General features: G+C 39.5%; 1 protein-coding gene across 1 annotated transcript in view; it reads left to right on the top strand.

Moving 5' to 3' along the window:
* LOC136884821 (IDLSRF-like peptide) overlaps nucleotides 1–22,402 on the top strand; it is a gene marked incomplete at its 5' end in the record, with an annotated part of 339,427 nt that overhangs the window by 211,130 nt on the left and 105,895 nt on the right. The window contains one exon of the mRNA XM_068230167.1: nucleotides 15,766–15,897. Within this exon, the coding sequence (XP_068086268.1) occupies nucleotides 15,766–15,897 (132 nt within the window). The remainder of the gene's footprint in view (nucleotides 1–15,765; nucleotides 15,898–22,402) is intronic.

Raw genomic sequence — 22,402 nt, 5'->3', positions numbered from 1 at the left:
AGTCTGTAGAAAAACTTCATGAAATAGCGTCAAAATGTATTTTAATAAGACGCAGAATATGGAGAGAACTAAATCAAGAGTCGATTGTTGTTGTTCCAGTCATCACTCAATAAATCGGTTCAATGCAGCAATCCATGCAACCCTATCCTGTGCTAACTTTTTTTCATTTTTACATAACTGCTGCATCTTACATCTGCTCTAATCTAGTTGCCGTGTCTCCACTGTTATTACCGCCTACACCTCCCTCAAAAACCAACTGAACAAGTCTTGGGCATCCTTTTATATCCTCGTCAAATCGATCTCCTCTCACGAATTCGATTCAGTGCCCCTTCATTCGTGATTCGATCTACTATCTCACCTTCAGCATTTTTCTGTAAGACCACATTTCAAAGGCTTCTATTTTTCTTTCCGAGCTAGTTATCGTCCATGTTTCAATTCTATACAGTGCCACGCTCCAGACGAAAGTCTTCAGAAACGTCTTTCTAATTCTTATATCAATGTTCAAAGTGAGCAACGAAAGGTCTTTCCTGCTTGTGATAGTCAGCATTTTATGTCCTCCTTACTTCTGCCATCGTTAGTTATTTTGCTACCCAAATAACAATATTCAACTATTTCCTTTAAGACTTCATTTCGTGATATATTACCTGCATCGCCTAAGTTCGTTGGGCTGCACTTTATTACTTTCGTTTTGGACTTATTTATTTTCATCACTGCAAACTGATATTTATACAGATTGAAAATACTTCTCCTTTCTCGGTATCTGATTCCGATCACCTTTAGAATCTCATATAGCTTGGTTCAATCAACATTATCAAATGCTTTTACAAGATCTACGAAAGCCATGCACGTGGGCTTGTCCTTAATTGGATCCTTTAAGATCAGACGTAAAGTCAGGCTTGCTTCACGTGTTGATATATTTCTTCTGAGGCTAATTGATCTTCTCCCAACTCAGTTCCAACTTGTGTTTCGATTCTTCTGTAAATAATACGTGCTAAAATTTTGCATACTTGAGATACTAATTTTTTTTTGTTAGTGGCTTTACGTCGCCCCGACACAAATAGCTCTTATGGCGACGATGGGATAGCAAAAGCCTAGGAGTTGGAAAGAAGTGGCCGTGGCCTTAATTAAGGTACAGCCCCAGCATTTGCCTGGTGTGAAAATGGGAAACCATGGAAATCCATCTTCAGGGATTCGGACCTACTATCTCCCGGATGCAAGCTCACAGCCGCGCGCCTCTAACCGCACGGCCAACTCGCCCGGTCAGAGAGAGATACTAAATTAATGGTGCGGTGGTTTTCACACTTGTCAGTACCGGCTTCCTTGGGAATAGGTATAACAACGTTCTGCCGAATATCGGCTGGCACTTCTCCTGTGTCAAACATCTTACAAACTAAATGCAATAACCTCGCCATACTGGTCGATAATCAACTATTGTTTTACCAAATTTGCCAAAAATGTCTAAGTGGATAAATTCTAGTATCAAGCCGAAATTATTAAACGAGCAAACGAAGCAAACAGAAAAGAACAACTAAATTGAAAAAAATGATTGCAAAATCACCTGCAAGAGATACAACAAAGAAATCATCCTACCAGAGGTACTCTGTGCATCCAAGAGCCTAAAATATGGAGGCAATTCAAAAATAAAGTACTTCGAAAAAGGAAAGAAGAGAATTCTCAGAAAAGTCCTAGGATGGAATTGGTAAAATGGAGTGTGGATGAAAGAAAATCACGAGAAATTTCTCAAATCAGAAAATAAGTCACAGATAGAATAGTATGAAGGGGATTGAATTTCTACGGACACCTACACAGAATGGTTAATCAGTGGCTAACAAAGAAAGTTATGGGAAACCGTGACGAATGTTTAATGAAAATAATGAAAAAGATCTACAAGAAATTGGCACTGCGGAGGAAACCGTTCAAGGGAGAATAATATTTAGACTCTTAGTAAACAAATATAAATTTGCAGAGAAACCATAAAAGAAAACATAGACAATGTACAGAAGATCGCGGAAAGAAACTCGGTAACGAATGAAGAGATTCTGGGAAGTAAGGGAGGAAAATTGTACTAAAGAAGTTGAAACACGCTCCTTAATAATAGCCTGAGAAAAATATGGTACAATTGACAGGGACCCTTACCTTAAATATCTCGAAGAAGGTATCCAACCGAAAGACCTTGAAAAGATCTCACAACGAACTCGTCTCCAAAAAGTCCTCAAACATCGAAAATAACATTCGGAAAAGGCGAATAAAAAGGGATAATTGTGTAAACTCCCTTTAGAACTCGACACCCTGGCTTAACGAACCTCAAATGGACCTCAAAAACGTAAACACAAGTTCGACAGACATTCTAGAGACATTTTTAGACTCGAAGTGAACAACAGGAAGCTACTTCATAGCATCCACAACTGAAACGTACAGACCAAAGTGGCCGGAAGAACGTAAACAAGCCTTTTCGGAAAGAATGAAAGCCTGACGGAACAACAAGAAGAACCCACAGAAGAAAAGCTTGAGTTATTTGCTTAGCGTCTTCCGATATTGGGAGGATTCGCTATTACTAATAATAATAGAATCCAAAATAAAAATCCGAGGGTGTCTCTCCAATTCCTTTGAGTTCAAAACAAGGCGATGAGTTCACCGCAATGCTTTTCAACGGCATTCTTGAGAAGATCATCCGGGCCTGGCGAACGAAGTTCATGGAAATAACTATATCCCACTGAGAATGGGGAACAAATCCAAGGGAATCATGGTAGACTGTCTAACTTTTGCGGATGTCATAGCCATTCTGTCCAACGACGTAGAAACGGCTAGAATTCAAACAGAACTGTTATCGCCGAACAAACTGGCCTATAGATATCGTTTGAAAAACTGACATCAAAGACGCTCCACGAAATGTGGGGACATCAGGTGAGTAGAAAATTGAAGTGCCTGCGTGAGATCCTCGTGAAAAATGGCCTGGGCAAAGAAGCACTTAAGGAACGAGTACACAGACTTGAAATAGACCATCAAATTTCGCGCTCAATCTACAACAAAAAATTGCCTGTCCCAAAATACTAAACTACATCATTATGAAACTGTTCTGAAGCCAGTAGTTATGTATGCAGCCGAATATTAAAGGACTCCTCGAAGAACTGGAGATAAAAGAGCGCAAAATCATCACAAGTATTATGTGATCAAATTACAAGAATGGCACTTATTATAAATATCAAACAAAGAAGTGTACAGTAAAATAGAGAAAATCCCTCAGAGGCTGGCACAATATTACGGTCATCTCCAACGAATGGATGGAAACAGGCTGACTAAACAGATCTTTACCTTTTTGACTCCAAACCCAAAACCACAATGCCCTGATATATGAACACCAAAGAAGACCTCCATATGCTGCATATAAAACCCGAAGACGCCTTTAATAGAGATCTCTTCCGCGAAAAGTTACTGACCAATGACATAAACCGAGACAAGCAACCGAAAAGAAAACAAGGACAGAGGAATGCAAGCTGACCCATTCACAGGGGATGATGGAATTCTGGGCTCAAAAGAAAGCGAAGCAAGCTGCCAAATGTAACAAGACTTAACGTGGTCCTAGGTGGCCCCAACGAATAATAATAATAATAATAATAATAATAATAATAATAATAATAATAATAATAATAATAATAATAATTGTACCGGGATATACACCTCAACCCCGCACATTTAAAAGAAGCGCCTCAAGGAACTCTATCTATAAAAGTAAACTGGAAACCACTAATGCATGAAGTTGGGACATTGACCAGAAGATGTCACTCATAAATAACAGAGTAATGTGTTATTTTGAAGTTGCCTAAACTGACTGGATTTATTTGTTTTGTTTTGGGGTACAGTAAGTGGTCCCAACATTTCTCAATAGATGTCCTCACAAAAAACCTGGGGTCATGTCCTCTGGTGCAAGGTGGAAGAATTTGTGATTTTAAAAAGTTTTGTGTTCTTATGTTTTCTCAACTAAATTAACTTTGATTTATTTTGTTATTTCTAGGTTTGCAACACTTCTTTCTCATTCCGCCAGCTTTTGAATCTGGCCAATCAGGAATTTTCTGTAATTATTTTTCAGCCATTAATAGGCTTCTTGTACGTTTTTGAATTTGCCAATAAAAATGAGGGTGTGTCCGGATTTAGTCCATAATCCTCTCGAACCAGGAGTATGGCATTCATAGAAGTCTGGTGTACATCTTAAAAGTTGATGCCCTGCGCTTCAGACAGCATTGGGCCTTACCTAAGACGAATTCTGGTGCTGAAGTTGACACAACAGCCCCCGACCGCGGTAATTAACCAATGGAGGATTAAGTCCGCGACTCAGCCGGTAATCGGAACCGAGACTCCTGGCACCAATAATAGTACAGTATAACCTGTATAAACCGGACGCTGAATAAACCGGAAACCTGCCTTGTACGACCTTCTTCTGTGGTCCCATGGAGTTGTATGGCAACTTATGCACCCCAAAATGGAATCTGACGGATATTTTCAGTACGACGAGGGAATATTCTGAATAAAACGGAATTCCTGTTAATGTAATGTTACATGTAACACGTACAGTAGAAACGACAAGAAGGAACCGATTTCTGTTCTTGCTGTTGTTGTTCTTGATTTACTGTAATTATTTTAGGGTCTTTGTTGGAGCCAATAATGTGATCACGTTCATCTTGCTACCTGCCCTTGTCTTGTGTGTTTATCCCCCTACCCCTCCCCGCTATCGCGCTGCAATGCTAAACTTACAAACAGGAGAACGCAAGTCTCACAATACAGGATCTCTCACGTAAATCCAGACCGAACATACGGTGTTTGTATTCTGCGCTAGAGCAGCTGTCTGAGGCGAACTTACGTCGCGCGCAGCCGCCTGCTTTAAGCATGTATACAGTCTTGCTGGAAGTGTCCTCCTTGCAGGGTTATACAGGCGTTGTATCTGGTAACCACATTCTAGTTGACGCGAGTGAGTTGTGCCACTATAACGTTTCTGATTTCATTCGTAATGTTTTCTTTCAGTTCCTCCAAGGTGTGAGGATTTGTTCCATACACAGTTAACCCCACGAGTAAAAATCACACACTGTTAGATCTGGAGAGCGAAGGGGAAATAGACCAGCACTGGTCACTCTACAAACACTTCCGAGATTGTAGGAAAGGCATCTTCTGCTGTATGAGCAGGGGCTGAATCTTGCTGAAACCACCCACGTGATTTTTCTTCTTCCGTTAACTGGTGCAAGAATGGCAACGAAATGTCATCTGGGCACCTCTCTGCATTCACTGGCGTCACAAGGAAAAAAAGGCACAATTATTCGTCTTGCACTAACAGCACATCTAACACCAATCTCCCTATTATAATGTGGGACTGCTCACACGACCATTAAGATGAAACCAGGCCTCACAGTTGTTGGTCGAATAACCGATCATTCAGCGATACAAGATACCACTCACAATGTCTCACTCTTGTGGCTGAATCACCGGCGCCCGAGTAAACTTGTACGGTTTCATGTGTAACAGCTTTGTAGCTCTGTGTGCAAGATAAACCGAAACCCTCACCTAAGGTGCTAGTTTTGTTTGTGATTTATTCTCACCAATGTAATTTAGCTTTACGTCTGTTAAAACTGTTCGTGTGCGCGCATGTTTATTTTTGACCAGTGAGCCAGTAGTTTGAAATTTATTACAGTAAGTGAATGTGTGGCTCTTCACCAGGAAATTGCTGAATAAATGCATCGCGTACCCGTCGAGCTGACTCGCGCTTAAAATAACTTCCACGTACGAAAATACGGCGTTGCAGTGATAACCATCTCACCATGTTAACAGCTCAGATTCAGAATGGTGACTGATGCTTGCGAGGTCGAACATGGATTGCAAGAACTATGCGCGCGCCTCCAATACGGCAGCTTACGTATCGGAGAGTATAAACGCTGCTTGGACGGTCTTAGTTTATATGAGACACCCTGTAGTACCACACTTGTTCTGAACTGCGAGTTATTCTTGAGTTTGTTAGTGAATGTGGCTGGGGAGAAACATTAAACTATCCCTTGATGAAAAATGTCTAAAAGTATGGGATCAATAATACATTTAAGAGAAAGAAAGAAAGTTTGAAAACATCTTGTTCTCCAAGAAAAAACAAACAAGCGGAACACTTCATATTATAAAAATAATCTCAGTTCTCAGGAAGTTAAATTTATTTTATTTTGAAGATATCATAACAGAATAAAGAAAGAATCTTTCCATACCTATTCAAAAACATGCTAAAACACTTGGATGTAAGAAGATACAGTTCTTTAATTAAATGAGGTAGAATCTGACAGATTTTCTTCTCTGCTCCCGGCTGGCCGGTTACCATGGCTACCCCGTGAACCCCTTGGGCAGGTTAAACAAACATTGAAGACATTGCACTTCAAAGCTACTGACTCGACAGCTCACGACGGTTCGAATTTCTTTAAACGGAAACCTGAAATTTCATATTTTAATATGATTAGAGGTTGAATTGAAACATTTTAATAATCAACAGAAATATTCATATTGAGACTGTAACTCACATTGCTTCACAATAATAAAGTGTAACAAGAAAGACTTTAAAAATATATATATTTTGTTTACAATTTGTCTTATGGCGACGATAGGATAGGAAAGAGCTAAGAGTAAGAAGGAAGCGGACGTGGCCTTAATTAAGGTACAGCCCCAGCATTTGCCTGGTGTGAAAGTCGGAAACCACGGAAAAGCACCTTCAGGTGTGCCGACAGTGTGGTAGCTCACAGCAGCGCCCCCTTAAAGGCACGGCAACTCGCCCGGTAGATGAATGCTGTCAAATAGCTTAATATGATAATAGTGGAAACTCTCCTCACTTAGCACGCAGAGCAGCGGTGACAGCACGCAGTGCTGCCATCTAGCGGCTCGCAGGGAACACTAACATGACGCGCCATTCAAACACTACACATTTCGACTTCCAACCCAACGAAATACAGATTTTAAGACGTTTGCGTCGTTCTTGTAACATAATATACAGAAGGAAAAGCTGGATGTTCATCTGAATGAACCAGTGATAAGAATAAAACAAATTTATTATCAAATTAAAACATTAGATCGTCATGTTATGACTAGGGCCTACAGTCTTCAAGAGCAAATCACTCATGCAATATCTTTTTAAACTTGGTACTTTTACAGGCAATATTTTCACTGTTGAGTCATTGGTTCTATTCACACATGCCTTTATAAGGACTTTGAAATACTTGACGGTCGGTAGTTTTACACAGCTGTTACATGTGACTACACAACACTCATTCAATGACAAAAACCTGTCATTTAATTTTCTTCTAATCCCATCTGTGCTTTCTAACAAAAACTTACAAAAACTATCTTCAAATGTTCTTGATATTTAGCATCTAACTTTCTCCCACAAATATTCGGAAACAGTTTTATAATTGTCATACTTTTTCATTTCTATGTGCAAGTTTCCCATGCTGTAATCATTATCATAAGATGACAATACATCCCTACACTCAGCACGGGGAAATTTGCTACATGCCCAGCCCATGATATAATTGCATTTTCCTGTATTATATCATGGTCATAATCAGTTACCTGACCACTTAACTCACACTGTCGAGAGACATTAGCAGCAAAATTGCACTTCATCACAACATTATGAGTCAGTAGAAAGTCTGCAACATCAGATTCAAATTGCTGTCATCAGAAGCACAAAAGCAATTGATTTATCATAACACTCCTTATGGCACTGCAAAGTTTTGTTGCATCTGGGTTTACATTGTTACCTCCACTTGCTCTGTTGACGGAAAAAATGTTTTCAATGTGAGCCTCCTTGTTAGCAAATAATGAAAACCATAATCACTATATAATTCAGACCTCAATAGTTTCAGTGCATAAATATTGTATATCCAACCCTGAATACAGAGAGGGTTGCCTCTGCGGTTATTCAAAACTTTGAGTTGTTTTAGACAATAACAAATTTCATCCAGCTTTACGATATGCCCTGAGTCATTGCTTAAGTGTCTCCTGTACTTTTTGTGTCTATTGAGACTTGGAGAATTAAAAATATCAGACAAAGTATCACACATTTCTATAAACTTTGCAGTGTTTGCAGCACTTGATTGCAAAGAATTGAATCATACATGAAGTAGCATTCCAGAAGCTACAGAAGAGCTGAGGACCCTGGTGGCTAAACATACCCTCATACCTTTCATCTAAATCTACTCTTCTGCTATTCACCCACTGAGTACACCTAAAAATCTATTAAATGCATAGGTTTAATCATAACAATATTTTAAAGAAAGTATGTTCTCGTAAATAGAAAAAATACAGGCACGTAAACATTAACAGGTAGGCCTATACTCACAAAACGTTGTTGTTAGGAAATCTGTAAAATGACTTGCGATCACTTTGTCTTCTGTAATTAAAACACCCATACATAGCACAAATAACTCCTCTTCCTGCCATTTCCAAAATCGTGATACATAACAAGCACAAAACTATATGAAGTACAAATAAGACACTTCTGGCATACACAGCTGACAGCAGTAGCAAGAGTAGTTAGCCTCTCGAACCGCTAGATGGCACGCAGAAGCGTTGTCGCCAGTTTCTCGCAGCTTAGCCTACAAGGAATACAAAGCCTGCCCAATAGCCACTCATAGCTGTCCGCTCTGTGGATGCTATATTTGCCGCTAGAGGCGCTGCAATTCAACCTCACATGAACACCTCGGTTGGCGGTATTTCTACACACTGTATGCTTACTGGTGACGTTTACTACGAAAGTTGAATGTTAATACTGGTAGAAATAATGAAACTCAATTGTGATTTTATTTTGTCCGAATCCTTGGCTGAATGGTCAGTGTTGAGGCCTTCGGTTCAGAAGGTACCGAATTCGATTGCCGGCCGGATGGTGATTATAATCACATCTAATTAATTCTTCTGGCTCGGGAACTGGTGTTTGTTGATATAGTGATTACTAGACCTCGGATTTTTAGGTGCTAAAATGTTATTTTAGCTACCTAAAACAGACTCTCAAATAGGCTCTACAGTATTTTTAGGCAGCTGCAGTTTAACATATCATAATATGTATTATTAAAAACACCGTGTTGATTTTGTTAAATTGATAATCATTCGTTATGGGAAAATATAAAACAAGTTTCACTCACCTCTTGCTGCAAACGTCGCAGAATATAATTTTACCATCCGATGTGAAAGGGTAAACTCTTGTAAATTGAGGATGAATTGGAACCTGACACCTTCGGCTTAATTCACACACTGACCAAATGGGAAAAAGGCATTGTTAAAATACGTCAATCATATTACGCTGGTGTACTGCTGCATTCCGTTTTGTAAACAATGATGTAGAAATAATGTTCCTCTAACTAGTTTCCGTAAATTCCCTTGCTAAGAGCCAACTAGGGAATTATGGATAAAAGCAATAAGCAGACAAGGTATGGTGCTGTAAATACGCAGACCATGAGACGGCAAAAATTAGGTTATTTATTATTATTGTTCCTGTTCAGATGATAATAATTTCCTTATTCTGTTGTGTAGGTTGTACCAAGAATAAGTTATGGAACCTTAGTGACCTCTCCGTCGAGTGCTGCAATGGCATATAATGGAGGGTATTTGGTAAGAGTTGTCGAGGACTACATGCCATGTCAAGAGTGTGTTGATAAAATTAGTAGTATCCAGAGTCCATCTCCACTAACGTCGTTAATAAAACTCAAAAACAGAGGTGGTCTCACGTCTCAGATATCCAAAGCCACGTTTTGTTTTACTGCTGATGAAACTGGGGGAAGTAAGGAACGAAATGTTATCGGTAACGCTGGGCAGTCCAAAAATAGCACGAACATTAACCGAAATACTGTTGCCACGTGTTGCTAAAAATCTTATTCTACAGTGTGGGAAAAGTGATCATCCTGAGGAACAAAGCAGAATAATACTGCAGAAGTTTCTGCACATCTCTGTCACTAACTACGCTAATGGCATGACAGATGAGTATCGCTGAGAATATTTCTGGAGAAGAAAATATCAAGGAAAATAGTTAAAGTCGTTCCTTTTCACTGAAAACCTACGGTGCGGTAGTAAAAATATCTAATGCAGACCTTATATCCTTTTAAATGCCAGACATATATTTCGGCAGTTATATGTGTTATCTGAAATGAAAATCCACAGCTGAATTGAACTCTTAGGGGTAAAAGGTGAACATTTAATATTTTCAACTTCATTCTGCTCAGTAATGTATGTAATATACAGGAAGTATAGTGTAGAGGTCAATTTGTGCTGGTTTTAACTCCCGTTAGCAATGCTACTGAGTGCTGATGTGAGGTGGTATACTAATGCTGCAGCGGTCAAGACGCGCACTGCCAGGCGGACACTGCTTCTGAAGAGAGCACTGCGAGTGAACAGGCTTTGTATTCCTTGTAGGCTAAGCTCGCAGGAGTTTCCACTATTATCATATTAAGCTATTTGATGCTGTCATGTTTCTTTTACAACACGCACACTTCGACACCACGGGAGGTCGATCAGGAAAAAATGGAAATGAGCTGCTTTGCATAAATATATAGAATCAATGTCAGCCAGCCTCAGCTAGGGAAACCGTCGTCAAGAAGAGGAGAGCCTTTACTCACTCGCAGTTGGTAAACAGGACTGCTAGTACGAGCCGCGCGTGTTACACGAGACATGCTAACTTACACATTCATGAGGCACAAGGGGTGGGAACTGGCCTGACTTTTTCTTTCTCCCCACGCAGTCACGAGCGAAGGCGACACTGTGTTTTGAACGAAAGGGCTTAGTAGTGCCCTAATTTGTAGAACAGATGGCGACACAGAACGGAAATGGCCTCCAAGGTCAACAAAATGTTGTAATGTCTTACTTATAACACGCACACTTCAATAAAAACTGTTTCTCTAACCAGTGTTGAAGTAAATTTGTCCGTAAGTTCTCTTTGCGACTGTTATGGGAAACCAACTAGAACTACAGGCCTCACAAGAAGTTTAACACCACTACAAATTTTAAGATTTAAATTGATAACAAGCAACTGCAAGTAGAGGTGAAACAATTTCATATCGATTTTGATCACTTTCAAATCGATATTAAAGAAAATAAATTCGATAAATGAAATGAACGAATTCTAATACAGAATTGTTTAGAATGATGTGCTACAATCCTTGTTTAGTTTTTCCTCGCTTAAGGCTATTAGAGACCACGTCAAGCAAATATAACTAATTTCTGGAAGCCCCTCTCGCAGCCCAAGAGCGCTGCATTCTTCCTCTGGCCGCCTGTTAAAGTTGTTGTTCACTGGTCTGTATTTTGATCGACCAGAGATGTCGTCCTCATTCAGTCCCATGCTCTTGAGGTCCTTCCTTACATTCTTGAACCATTTATCCAAGACGTTAGGTCTGTTGACCTACACATCGCGTTGCATCCATCCTGAACACATCTCTATACCATTTCAGTCGTCGTTTTCTTATCGACGCCATCAGCCGTTCCTTATCCCTGTGCTGCTCTTCTCTTCCTCGCAGTCTATACTGTCCATCTTAGGACCCGGTATTTTGCGAAGGATCTTGGCTCGTACTCCTCAGACACAGACACTCGGGTTTGATCACTGTGTCATGTGTGTCTGTATTTAGCTTTTCTTAATATTACCTTTTTTCTCGTATCAGACACGCTTCCTACATATTCTCTCGCCTGCTGCTGTTAGCTTTCTCACTAGTTTTCATCTTCACTGGCCCACCAAGTTATAGGAAACTGTCCACTTATTTTCTATTTTACCGAACTCTGTTGTTAGGTGTTGAGGTGCTGCTCGGATGTTGGTTACTGCTATGTTTTCTCGAAACAAATTTGGAGGCTAGCTTTCTCTACCTGTTTAATAATTATAGAGAAATTGTTTATGACTGAATATAAAGAAAAAGGGCAGAAGGCAGGTAATTGGTATCATTTTGCAATCACCCTCGGACAGACTTCATAATTATACAGCTGGGCTCCCATTCACAGTGCACTAATGAAATTTTCACCACACATATATGTAGAATGTTTTTGAGTTATTATACATTTCAACAATCCTAATGTAATTAGTTCATCTAAAATGGAGTTTCTCTTAATATAACAAATTTCAGTTTTATGATATTCGCGTGCAATTTCCTCAGCAACTATTTGAGATAGATTATATTTTTTCTATGCGAACTCTTGAAACCACCCTCAGGTGGTAAAACTTGCTCAAAGCGGAATCGGAAGGGGCCAAAATATTTCTCCGAGTTAGACAGTTTTCCACATTACACAAAACATCGGAATTTTTTGCCTTAAAACAGTAATTTTAAATGTTAGTTACAACTTAGCTGTATCTGCCAATTAATTACGCTCGGTTATTCAAACTGATTACACATAGAACTGTAGTGCACTGATGTGTCACTTGCAGAGTGATACACTCTCACAACGGTAGGTTACACTATACTGCTTCAGAACATGCTCCATCACAACACTCTATACAGTACTTCACAACATTAAGCTTTCTCCCACAGATCAAACAAAAACCTTGTTTCTAATCGTATATTTCTTAATGCAGTCCAGAGCTCAGTACATTAGTTCAAGAAGAGTGGAAGAGTTAGATGTAATGGAAAATTGCTTTACGTCACAAAAGCGCTGTGGGACTGTTCGTGGGTTCGAATCTTGTTTTGATCTCCATCTTCTTGCTCATCTCCTTCTACTTCCGTCGCTTCCTCTTTCTCAACCTTCCCCACTGCTAGAAGGGCTGTAGCTGATACGAAAATCTAGTGTGTCGTAAGTTGTTCATAATTTCGAATGAAGTTGTTTGTACAAACCACCACCAGAAGTGCACAAGTATTTTACGTAGGTTTTCATCAGTTCGTATTATTTTCCGCATTGTACAAGTAGACTTTAAAGAATTCTTTCATATTTCGTTTCCGTTTCGGCGTTCAGGAAATTCCGCATTATACAAAAGAAAGAACATTATAACGCCGTAATCTTCGCCGGAACTGAGAAAATATTCCGTAGTGGACGAGTTTCCGCTTTGAGCACGTTTTACTGTATTAGGATAGATCAGGGTAATTGTAAACAGAGAGTAAATGTAAATAAAAGCAATGGAAAATGTAAGACTTTTGATAGAAATACTTGGATTATGGGAATATGAGGATGATCATGTTGGTTAAAATATCAGAGCATTTTGGCACCAAATGTCAGCAACTGTTTGTTCGTGAACAGCTACTTTGTGAATATGTGTAAAAAAATTGTGAAACAAGTTCCCTTCATCTTCTTTTTGTCTGTATAAGCAAACATTTAACAAACATTTTTGTTAAAAAGAATAGTTTCTATGACTTGTGTACTCTAATTATTATTTCTGTTCCTAAGTTTCAAAGATTTGCCATAACCTCACATTATATAAGTTATGGTTTCTTTACATTTCCCCCACACACTTTGCTGATGGGTGTAATTGCAAACATGAAATCGGGGTGGTTGTAAACATGTAACTTATCTCAATGAATGAATAAGATATTTCAACAACCATAGATCTGTAGCGTTCAGTAATATACACTCATGTTTATAAAAACCACAACACCTTGAAAGGCTGGAGATAGAAATTTCATATTCACAGGAGATGTGCATTGGTTTGTTCTGAAGAAATGGTTAGCATTTGAACAATGTCGGCCCTCAGGTTCAAGATCCACATCGATTTCTCCGCGCACCACCACCGACTGGTAAAATGTGCCTACGGCTCTCGTTGTCGCTATAAAACGAAGGTAATGGATCACTGTGACTTGAGCAGATGTGCACGATGCCTCGCAGACGTATGCAAGAACCATAGCGTCAAATGAGTCAGTTTGAAGGAGGGCGCATTATTGGCATACGAGAAATTGCTCCTCGTGTTGGACAAAGCGTGTCGGCAATACAACGGGTGTGTGCAGAATGGTTCACAGAAGGCCGTAGAACACGACCTGGTCTGGTTGCACCATCTAGAAGATCGACACCTCCTCGACTCTGGCGCAACAGTGGAACTCACCATTCCAGATCTACGTATGCGCTCACCTTATTGTTCAAATTATTGTCCTATAAAAACTTGAGTATTCATGTATAACTTGGTATCCATGTTATAAATCTTATCGAAATCAAGTTAGAAATGATTTTAGAAATTATGTTTCATACGAATTTTGGTTGAATTAATTTAAACATGTATGGTAGCCAGCAGGCGTGTAATAGCTCAACAAATTTATCTCTATAAGATGGTTAATGCATTAATTGACGATAATAGTTTGCTTCACGAGTTATGATTTAATGTTAGAAAAGGAATTTTAAGATTTCGGCAATTGTTTATACCTCCAGTCTCCAGAACCGTATATTTTAAGAACTCTCCCTTTATCAATACGTGTGAAACATACAATAACTTAACTAATACGTATCATATAGATCTTGACGTTGCTTGACACATACAGGAATGTAAATATATTAAAAGACTTGTAGTCGTCGAAGTGATTTTTTTGTATGTATAATATTCACATGATTTGCTTACAATTTCTTTGTTTGATATATTGACGGGCTTCTGTATATGGGATATTGTTTCATCCATTTCATACAGAGCATTATCATCTCATTTACACAGCATTTTCATATTTTCTTCTTTTTGGTATTTGTGTGTCAAATAATTTATAATAGCCACCTATAATTTGGGCGTGTCTCTGTTGGTGGCACATTTATTAAATTAAATAAATAAATAAATAAATAAATAAATAAATAAATAAATAAATAAATAAATAAATAAATAAATAAATAAATAAATAAATAAATCTAAACCTTCTACATTATGACAATGGAGTTTATTTACCATCCTCCCCAGCGTAAGTTCACAGCCATCATTGTCCTCCTCCCCTCAAGTCCGGATGTTCACGACTTCAGGAGGAATATGTTCTTTCGATGAGAAGAATTTCACAATGTTCCCTCGACCTGTCCAGTCATTCCCTGATATCTACTATGACTTTACTTGATTTATCCAAAACACTTTTCCTTTTTCCTTTTCCCTGCCTTCTAAGATTCTTTATTACTCTCCAGAAAGGTTCCCAGTAGTTCGACGAAGCCTTTCCAGGTTATAACTGCAATGTCTCCATGATTCTTCTTGGATTTTACTATGATCTACTTCGCTCTGCTCCCTTCATTTACGTACAACCTGCATCAGTTGTCGTTTGGATATGTTTTCCTTTCCGTTTAAATGCTGCCCTGACTTCATTATTCCAGCAAGATCTTCGCTTTTTCCGTGTACCGGGGGCATTTGCATACACTTATCTCAAGGACTGACTCTGCCACCCTTTCTTTATTCCCCTTCTGGAAACTTAAACCTAGCAGTTTTTGACTCCTGGTCTTCTTGCAAATGCTGTTGGCTGTTAAGCTCAGATACCCAGACTTTGTCCAAGAAACCCTGCATTGTTTTTGGGCTCCTACCAACAGTGTAGATGCCGGAAGATATTTCAGTATACGCATATTCATTGTAGATTATTATGCCCTTCAGCGTTCAGTCTGTAACCTCCTGTGACTTTACTAAACGTCCTATTCGCCATTTTTGTTCTGTTCTAAAACCCCTTTGATATGTACTGTATATTCTGAGCGCAACCTGATAAGTTGAAAGTTAATTCTAGTATAATGCGGTTTTAAAAATTAAATATTAATTTACCAAATTATGCACTTCTATGCATCGTTTCTCCAGTCTGAATGGCGAAGTTCCACGATCGGTATACGGTGAATGTCGTTCATTAAAATAATGTCTTGTTCCAGGTGACACCTGCCATCCGTACGAGCCCTTCAAGTGTCCCGGTGACGGCCTCTGCATATCCATCCAGTACTTGTGTGACGGAGCACCAGACTGCGCTGACGGCTACGACGAAGACTCTCGTCTGTGCACAGCAGGTATTGTATGGTACCGGTGTCGGTAGAATAGTGTGTGTCTGTAGTGGAGAACGCTGGCGGGGGTGGACGCAGGGGGCTTTGGTTACTGTGTCAGTAGCGACGTCATCTTGACTCTGTTACCTTCTGTGATAGAGGAGGCTTTGGTCACTGTGTCAGTAGCGACGTCATCTTGACACTGTTATCTTGTGTGATACAGAAGGCTTTGCTTACTGTGTCAGTAGCGACGTCATCTTGACACTGTTACCTTCTGTGATAGAGGAGGCTTTGCTTACTGTGTCAGTAGTGACGTCATCTTGACACTGTCACCTTCTGTGATAGAGGAGGCTTTGGTTACTGTGTCAGTAGTGACGTCATCTTGACACTGTTATCTTGTGTGATACAGAAGGCTTTGCTTACTGTGTCAGTAGCGACGTCATCTTGACACTGTTACCTTGTGTGATAGAGAAGGCTTTGCTTACTGTGTCAGTAGTGACGTCATCTTGACACTGTCACCTTCTGTGATAGAGAAGGCTTTGCTTACTGTGTCAGTAGCGACGTCATCTTGACACTGTCACCTTCTGTGATACAGAAGGCTTTGCTTACTGTGTCAGTAGCGACGTCATCTTGACACTGTCACCTTCTGTGATACAGAAGGCTTTGCTTACTGTGTCAGTAGCGACGTCATCTTGACACTGTTACCTTCTGTGATACAGAAGGCTTTGCTTACTGTGTCAGTAGCGACGTCATCTTGACACTGTCACCTTCTGTGATACAGAAGGCTTTGCTTACTGTGTCAGTAGCGACGTCATCTTGACACTGTTACCTTCTGTGATACAGAAGGCTTTGCTTACTGTGTCAGTAGCGACGTCATCTCGACACTGTCACCTTCTGTGATAGAGAAGGCTTTGCTTACTGTGTCAGTAGTGACGTCATCTTGACACTGTTACCTTGTGTGATACAAAAGGCTTTGCTTACTGTGTCAGTAGTAACGTCATCTTGACACTGTCACCTTGTGTGATAGAGAAGGCTTTGCTTACTGTGTCAGTAGTGACGTCATCTTGACACTGTCACCTTCTGTGATAGAGAAGGCTTTGCTTACTGTGTCAGTAGCGACGTCATCTTGACACTGTCACCTTCTGTGATAGAGAAGGCTTTGCTTACTGTGTCAGTAGTGACGTCATCTTGACACTGTTACCTTGTGTGATACCGAAGGCTTTGCTTACTGTGTCAGTAGTGACGTCATCTTGACACTGTTACCTTCTGTGATAGACAAGGCTTTGGTTACTGTGTCCGTAGTAAGGTCACCTTGACACTTAATGTAGAAAGGACGAACTCCATAGCCCACTCCATAGCCCATAGCCCCGGATGCATTCTGCTTCTTTCATTCATCTTATAACATGGCCTCCCAGGGGCCATCACGGGGTATTTCAATTTCTTCGCGCTGAAGACATGTGAGGCCATCTGTCCGCCATACGGAGTGGCTAAAAGGAGAGCTCAGAGACACTCAAGGAGCTGAATGTTGCTTCTCTTCCTTCTGCCCACACCCTAGCCGACCTCCCTTGGTCAACCCTCGTTCTCCTCCAACCAGATTTGCGAGGTCTTGGAACTCTTACCTTTTCTTTTCTCTCATTAGTCTTAATGCATGATTTGCCTCCACTTAAAGCAATCACCACCAGTAACAAATAACTACATTTCTGTCCACTGGGCTGCTAATAACGCTGCACTCTATCGCAGAAGGCACGGTATGCTCTCACCGGGAAGACTTCGCACCGAAACACATTTGTCGGTAGCGTTCAGGAAATGAAAGAGCGCTTGCAGTGTTTCCATTGTTTTACGCTCAACTGTTCTCCAAAGCCCACTGCGTTCTCTCGCCGAGCGCCATAAACAAAACAAAGTCGTAAACACTTCACGTGTCTAGAATATAGCGTGTTTGTTTGGTTTACATATCTGCATGTTTTATGTATCGTGTCTTTTTATATGTATTTTTAGAAGTCACATTGATGCACACATGCCAGTTGCCTTTCTTGATATTCTGATGCACAATTTATATGAGTGTTTTGTATATTTTTATTCATTGCACACGCCATGAAATATGTGTTATTGTGAATTACTTTTCTGAATGACAAGCGCAACATCAACCACGTGGAGAATCATCTGGATAACAGAAAAGAGGTATGTGTTTACAATATTCTGTTTTGGTAGATACATTTTACAGCACTTCTTTGTGAGATTTGTATTGACATTTTCATAAATAAAAATAACTAATTGTATATTCATCTGGAAAATTAAAACAACTTTTAATAAACAGTATAAATAATATATAAAATGATGTGTATGGGACATTAATCTATAGATTACAATAAATTATATTTTTGTGACTGCGTGTTAGGAAACCATAACTTGAAATATGATTCTATAAGAGAATTTGCACAAAGAACAGGGATACAACAGAAGCGTGCTAGGGGATAAAGGGACAGGAATATTAAAGCCAATTTTGAACTTCGTGAACATTATCTAATTACGTGACAATTCACAGGGGAATTATGACCATAAAATGTAAAATCTAAAATTTGTAAAATAATTATTTGTGCTTTAAGCAGTCAAAGATTATAACGTCCTAATTTGCATTGAGTGGGCGATACATAAAGCAATATAAATGCGCACCTTACGCAGAAAAAAGAAGAAGAAAAATGCCCGAGTGGGCAGCCCCGATGGTTAAAATCTAAGTTAGCGGAGGCATTTAATGATAATGAAATATTCACCCTGGTGCTGGTAGATTTACCGGCCCCTAAAGGAGCCCCTTTGGAGCAAAATTCCGGAATCTCAGCGTGTCCGAAAAACAATAAACGTAGCTAGTAACGCGAAAATACATTATTATTATTATTATTATTATTATTATTATTATTATTATTATTATTATTATTATTATTATTATTATCTGTAAAGCATTGGTTTAAGCTGCTGAGTGTTATCGCCCACTCATGGTAATTTGGACTTTACGTATAGTGCTGACTGAATGTAAAATTCCAACATATCATTTTGCTCCTAGTGAAGGAACGCTTATACAAGGCCATTCAGCATAAAATTTTGGATTATACATCAATTAACTTCATATTTAAAAAATTAGCCTCTTGGATACCCAGACGAAGATTTCACTTTGCTGAATTTGATTTGTAATTGTATCCCGCGCAGTGTTATGTAGCTGTAGGCTGTGTGTATTATGTTAACAGAAAGAAGCGAACAGTATTTCCCTTTGAAAGGCTTCTTGGACGTCAGTATTCAAGTAGGTCTCCAAGTAAATTTCGCCTTTTATCCTTCAGTTAATCAGGACACAGAGGACAAATCAGAACTTGTAGAATATAAACCCACTACTTTTCTGAATAGACCTACAATTGTGACAGAGCTTCCTGTTTTTGTAGAATGTTTTCACCTGCTAACTCTGACAGGTGTTTTAATCAGAAATTCTTGTACCAGCTGACGCGGGTTGTGTTATAACTTCCGTAGTGATACATTGAAACTTCGCAGGATACATATATACAGAACTCTTTCTTCTAAAACAATTTTGAGAACTCGAGAAAACATCCGCAGCTCAGAATGTACATATTAACAATACAATGAATAGAAAAGCAAATATGAACGTGTTCTAGAATGTAACTTATTGCCGGTCTGCTTACAAGTTCCAAATTGTCAGTCTGTCATTTCAGACGACACTCACGCTGTTCCTTCATCGTTTCCTAAGCTTCTGACATCTTCAGTTACATTTCACTTTTTCGCTGCCTGGGAGGATGTAAAATAGTTCCCTATTCCCTATATCTTCAAAATTAATACACAGGCACAAATACTAACAGCTTCGCTACCAAAGACCACGTGTGTACAAGCGTAATGTACAGGGAACATAATTGTATCTCCTTCGAGGACTTCGTTTATGGACATGTCAGCTTGTATCGCAACACACGTTTATATTGAGGTGCTCAGTAACTTAACTGAACTGAATAGTATTAAAAAGTGTCTTTGTAATGGATCTAAAAAATGCACTAATTTACGACAAACACATCCAACTTCAAGGAAATGAATGGCGTCCCAGCGATCATGAATTCAGTGATCGGAGATAGTCAACATACAACACCAATGTTCTTAACAACGTATTCTTTCTTCCAGTCTTAGTACTTTGCTTTGCAGAGATTTCAAAACTGCGAAGATGTGTTTCTGGTATGAAGTTTAAGGGATACGCGTACCCCCGCCCCATATATTCTACGTACAAGTGTTCCCCATGCACTAACTATAAGTGGGATGCCTAATCGCTGGTTAGCAAAGGAGCGCTACAACGCTCTATATTTCGGATGTGAAGCAAATACTACAAGTTCCGTAACAAGGAACCATTTATATTCCAACACATGAACTATCTGCAATATTGTGTCTTATGGCAAACCCGTTGACGGTCAGTTTCCTAAATAAAGAATTATACAGTGTATATTTACGAGTTCTAACCTGACTTTTATTTTCGCACAGTTCAGAAACAGTTCTAGTTTATGGCGCACCGACACACATAAGTCTTATTGTCACGACGGGATAAACAAACAAGGCTAGGAGTTGGAAGGAAGCGACCGAGGCCTTAATTAAGGTACATTTGCCTGGTGTGAAAATGGGAAAATCACCTTCAGGGCTGCCGACAGTTCGAACCCAGTATGTCCCGAATACTAGCTGATAGATGTGTAAGGCAAACCGCATAGCCACTTGATCAGTTTCTCAAAATTCCTGAGTCTGAAAAAAGAGCTAGAGAAATTGCTGAATGGCATGGACAGAGAGCAAGTACAGAAGTAACAGGGTGCAGTCGAACGAATTCAGATGATGCAGAAAATATTAGATCACGAAATGAAGTCTTAAAGGAATGTTGTTACTTAGGTAGTAAAATAACTAATGATGGCAGAATTAAAGGGGACATAACATGGAGAGTAGCACAGGCAAGAAAGGTCTTTCTTAAGACAATAAATTTGCTCACTTCGAACACTGATATACAGTAGGAATTAGAAAGATGGTTTTGAATACTTTCATCTGGAGCGTGGCATTGTATGAAAGCGAAACATAGACAGTAACTATCTCAGAATGAAAGAGAATTCAAGCTGTTGAAATGTGGTGTTACAGAATAATACTTAAGGTGAGGTGGGAGGACAGTGAACCGAATTGGTGAGAGGAAATAGATTTGCCTAAATTTAACGAGAAGAAGAGACAGAATGATAGAACACATCTTAAGACACCCAGGACTTGTTCAAGTGGTTTTTGAGGGAAGTGCAGGTGGTAAGAACGGTATGAAAATGACGAGCAGATTAGAGCGTTGTACGATGTAATAGTTATGTAGAAGTGAAAAGGTTAGCACAGGGTAGGGTCTTATGGAGAGCTGTATCAAACAAAACCATTCCTTTGCCGATACACTCATTTTTCTTTCTATTTATCGGAACTCTTGATCTCGCTGGAGTGTCTAATCCCTGCACGCAGTAAGAGGCTTTCTCGTCTTCTGAAACCAGAATCATATCCGTGTAGCAGAAAAATCTGCGAGTGAGATGTTTTCTGTTTAAACATCTCCGAGTGCAATATCTTTCCCCCTGACCCTCACTGGCACAGTGTTTAGTAATATCGCATGTTCGGCCAAGCTATCAATAACAATTGTTGAATACCAGACACAAGTGCGCCACTTACACTGATAAGTGATACTGATTACGTTATTTTTTCTGTTTTCATGTTGGCAGCACTGCTCTCGTGTTACTCGCTCCTGAATAATTGATTATGCAGATCGATTCTTATTCTTCCAGCACGCACGTCTTCCTTGTGTTCGGATAAGTTCGGTTATTTTCGGTTATCGCTGTCATGGCCCCCTTTCCTTGATACGATGACGCTTTGCAGAATACAAGAGCGTTAACGCTAATTGCAGGGTAGCTGTTATTTGGAGCCGTTATTTTCCATTAAACTGTTGGCAGTCACGGTTCGTGTGCCTCCCATAACATTAACCTAATTTGATAAATAACATTTAACTCGCTTCTCGTGGAATTAATGAGCCTGCTTCCAGACTTGCACGTGGGGTCCGTACATCTTTAGCAAAATATTCTTCGACGATTGCTAAATAAATAAATAAATAAATAAATAAATAAATAAATAAATAAATAAATAAATAAATAAATAAATAAATAAATAAATAAATAAATGTAATAACATGGTAATTAAATAAGAATATCACTAAGCTACAGAGTTTATGTTCTCCACGAAAACAAGGGAAATAGAAGTTTTTTAAAATTTCGTGTGGCTATTTCTAGCCGAGTGCAGCCCTTGTAGGGCAGACCCTCCGATGAGGGTGGGCGGCATCTGCCATTTGTAGGTAACTGCGTGTTATTGTGGTGGAGGATAGTGTTATGTGTGGTGTGTGAGTTGCAGGGATGTTGGGGACAGCACAAACACCCAGCCCCCGGGCCATTGGAATTAACCAATGAAGGTTAAAATCCCCGACCCGGCCGGGAATCGAACCCAAGACCCTCTG

Source organism: Anabrus simplex, chromosome 13, assembly GCF_040414725.1.
Source record: "Anabrus simplex isolate iqAnaSimp1 chromosome 13, ASM4041472v1, whole genome shotgun sequence".
Classification (NCBI taxonomy): Eukaryota; Metazoa; Arthropoda; class Insecta; order Orthoptera; family Tettigoniidae; genus Anabrus; species Anabrus simplex.
This window is presented reverse-complemented; position numbering and strand designations above follow the sequence as displayed.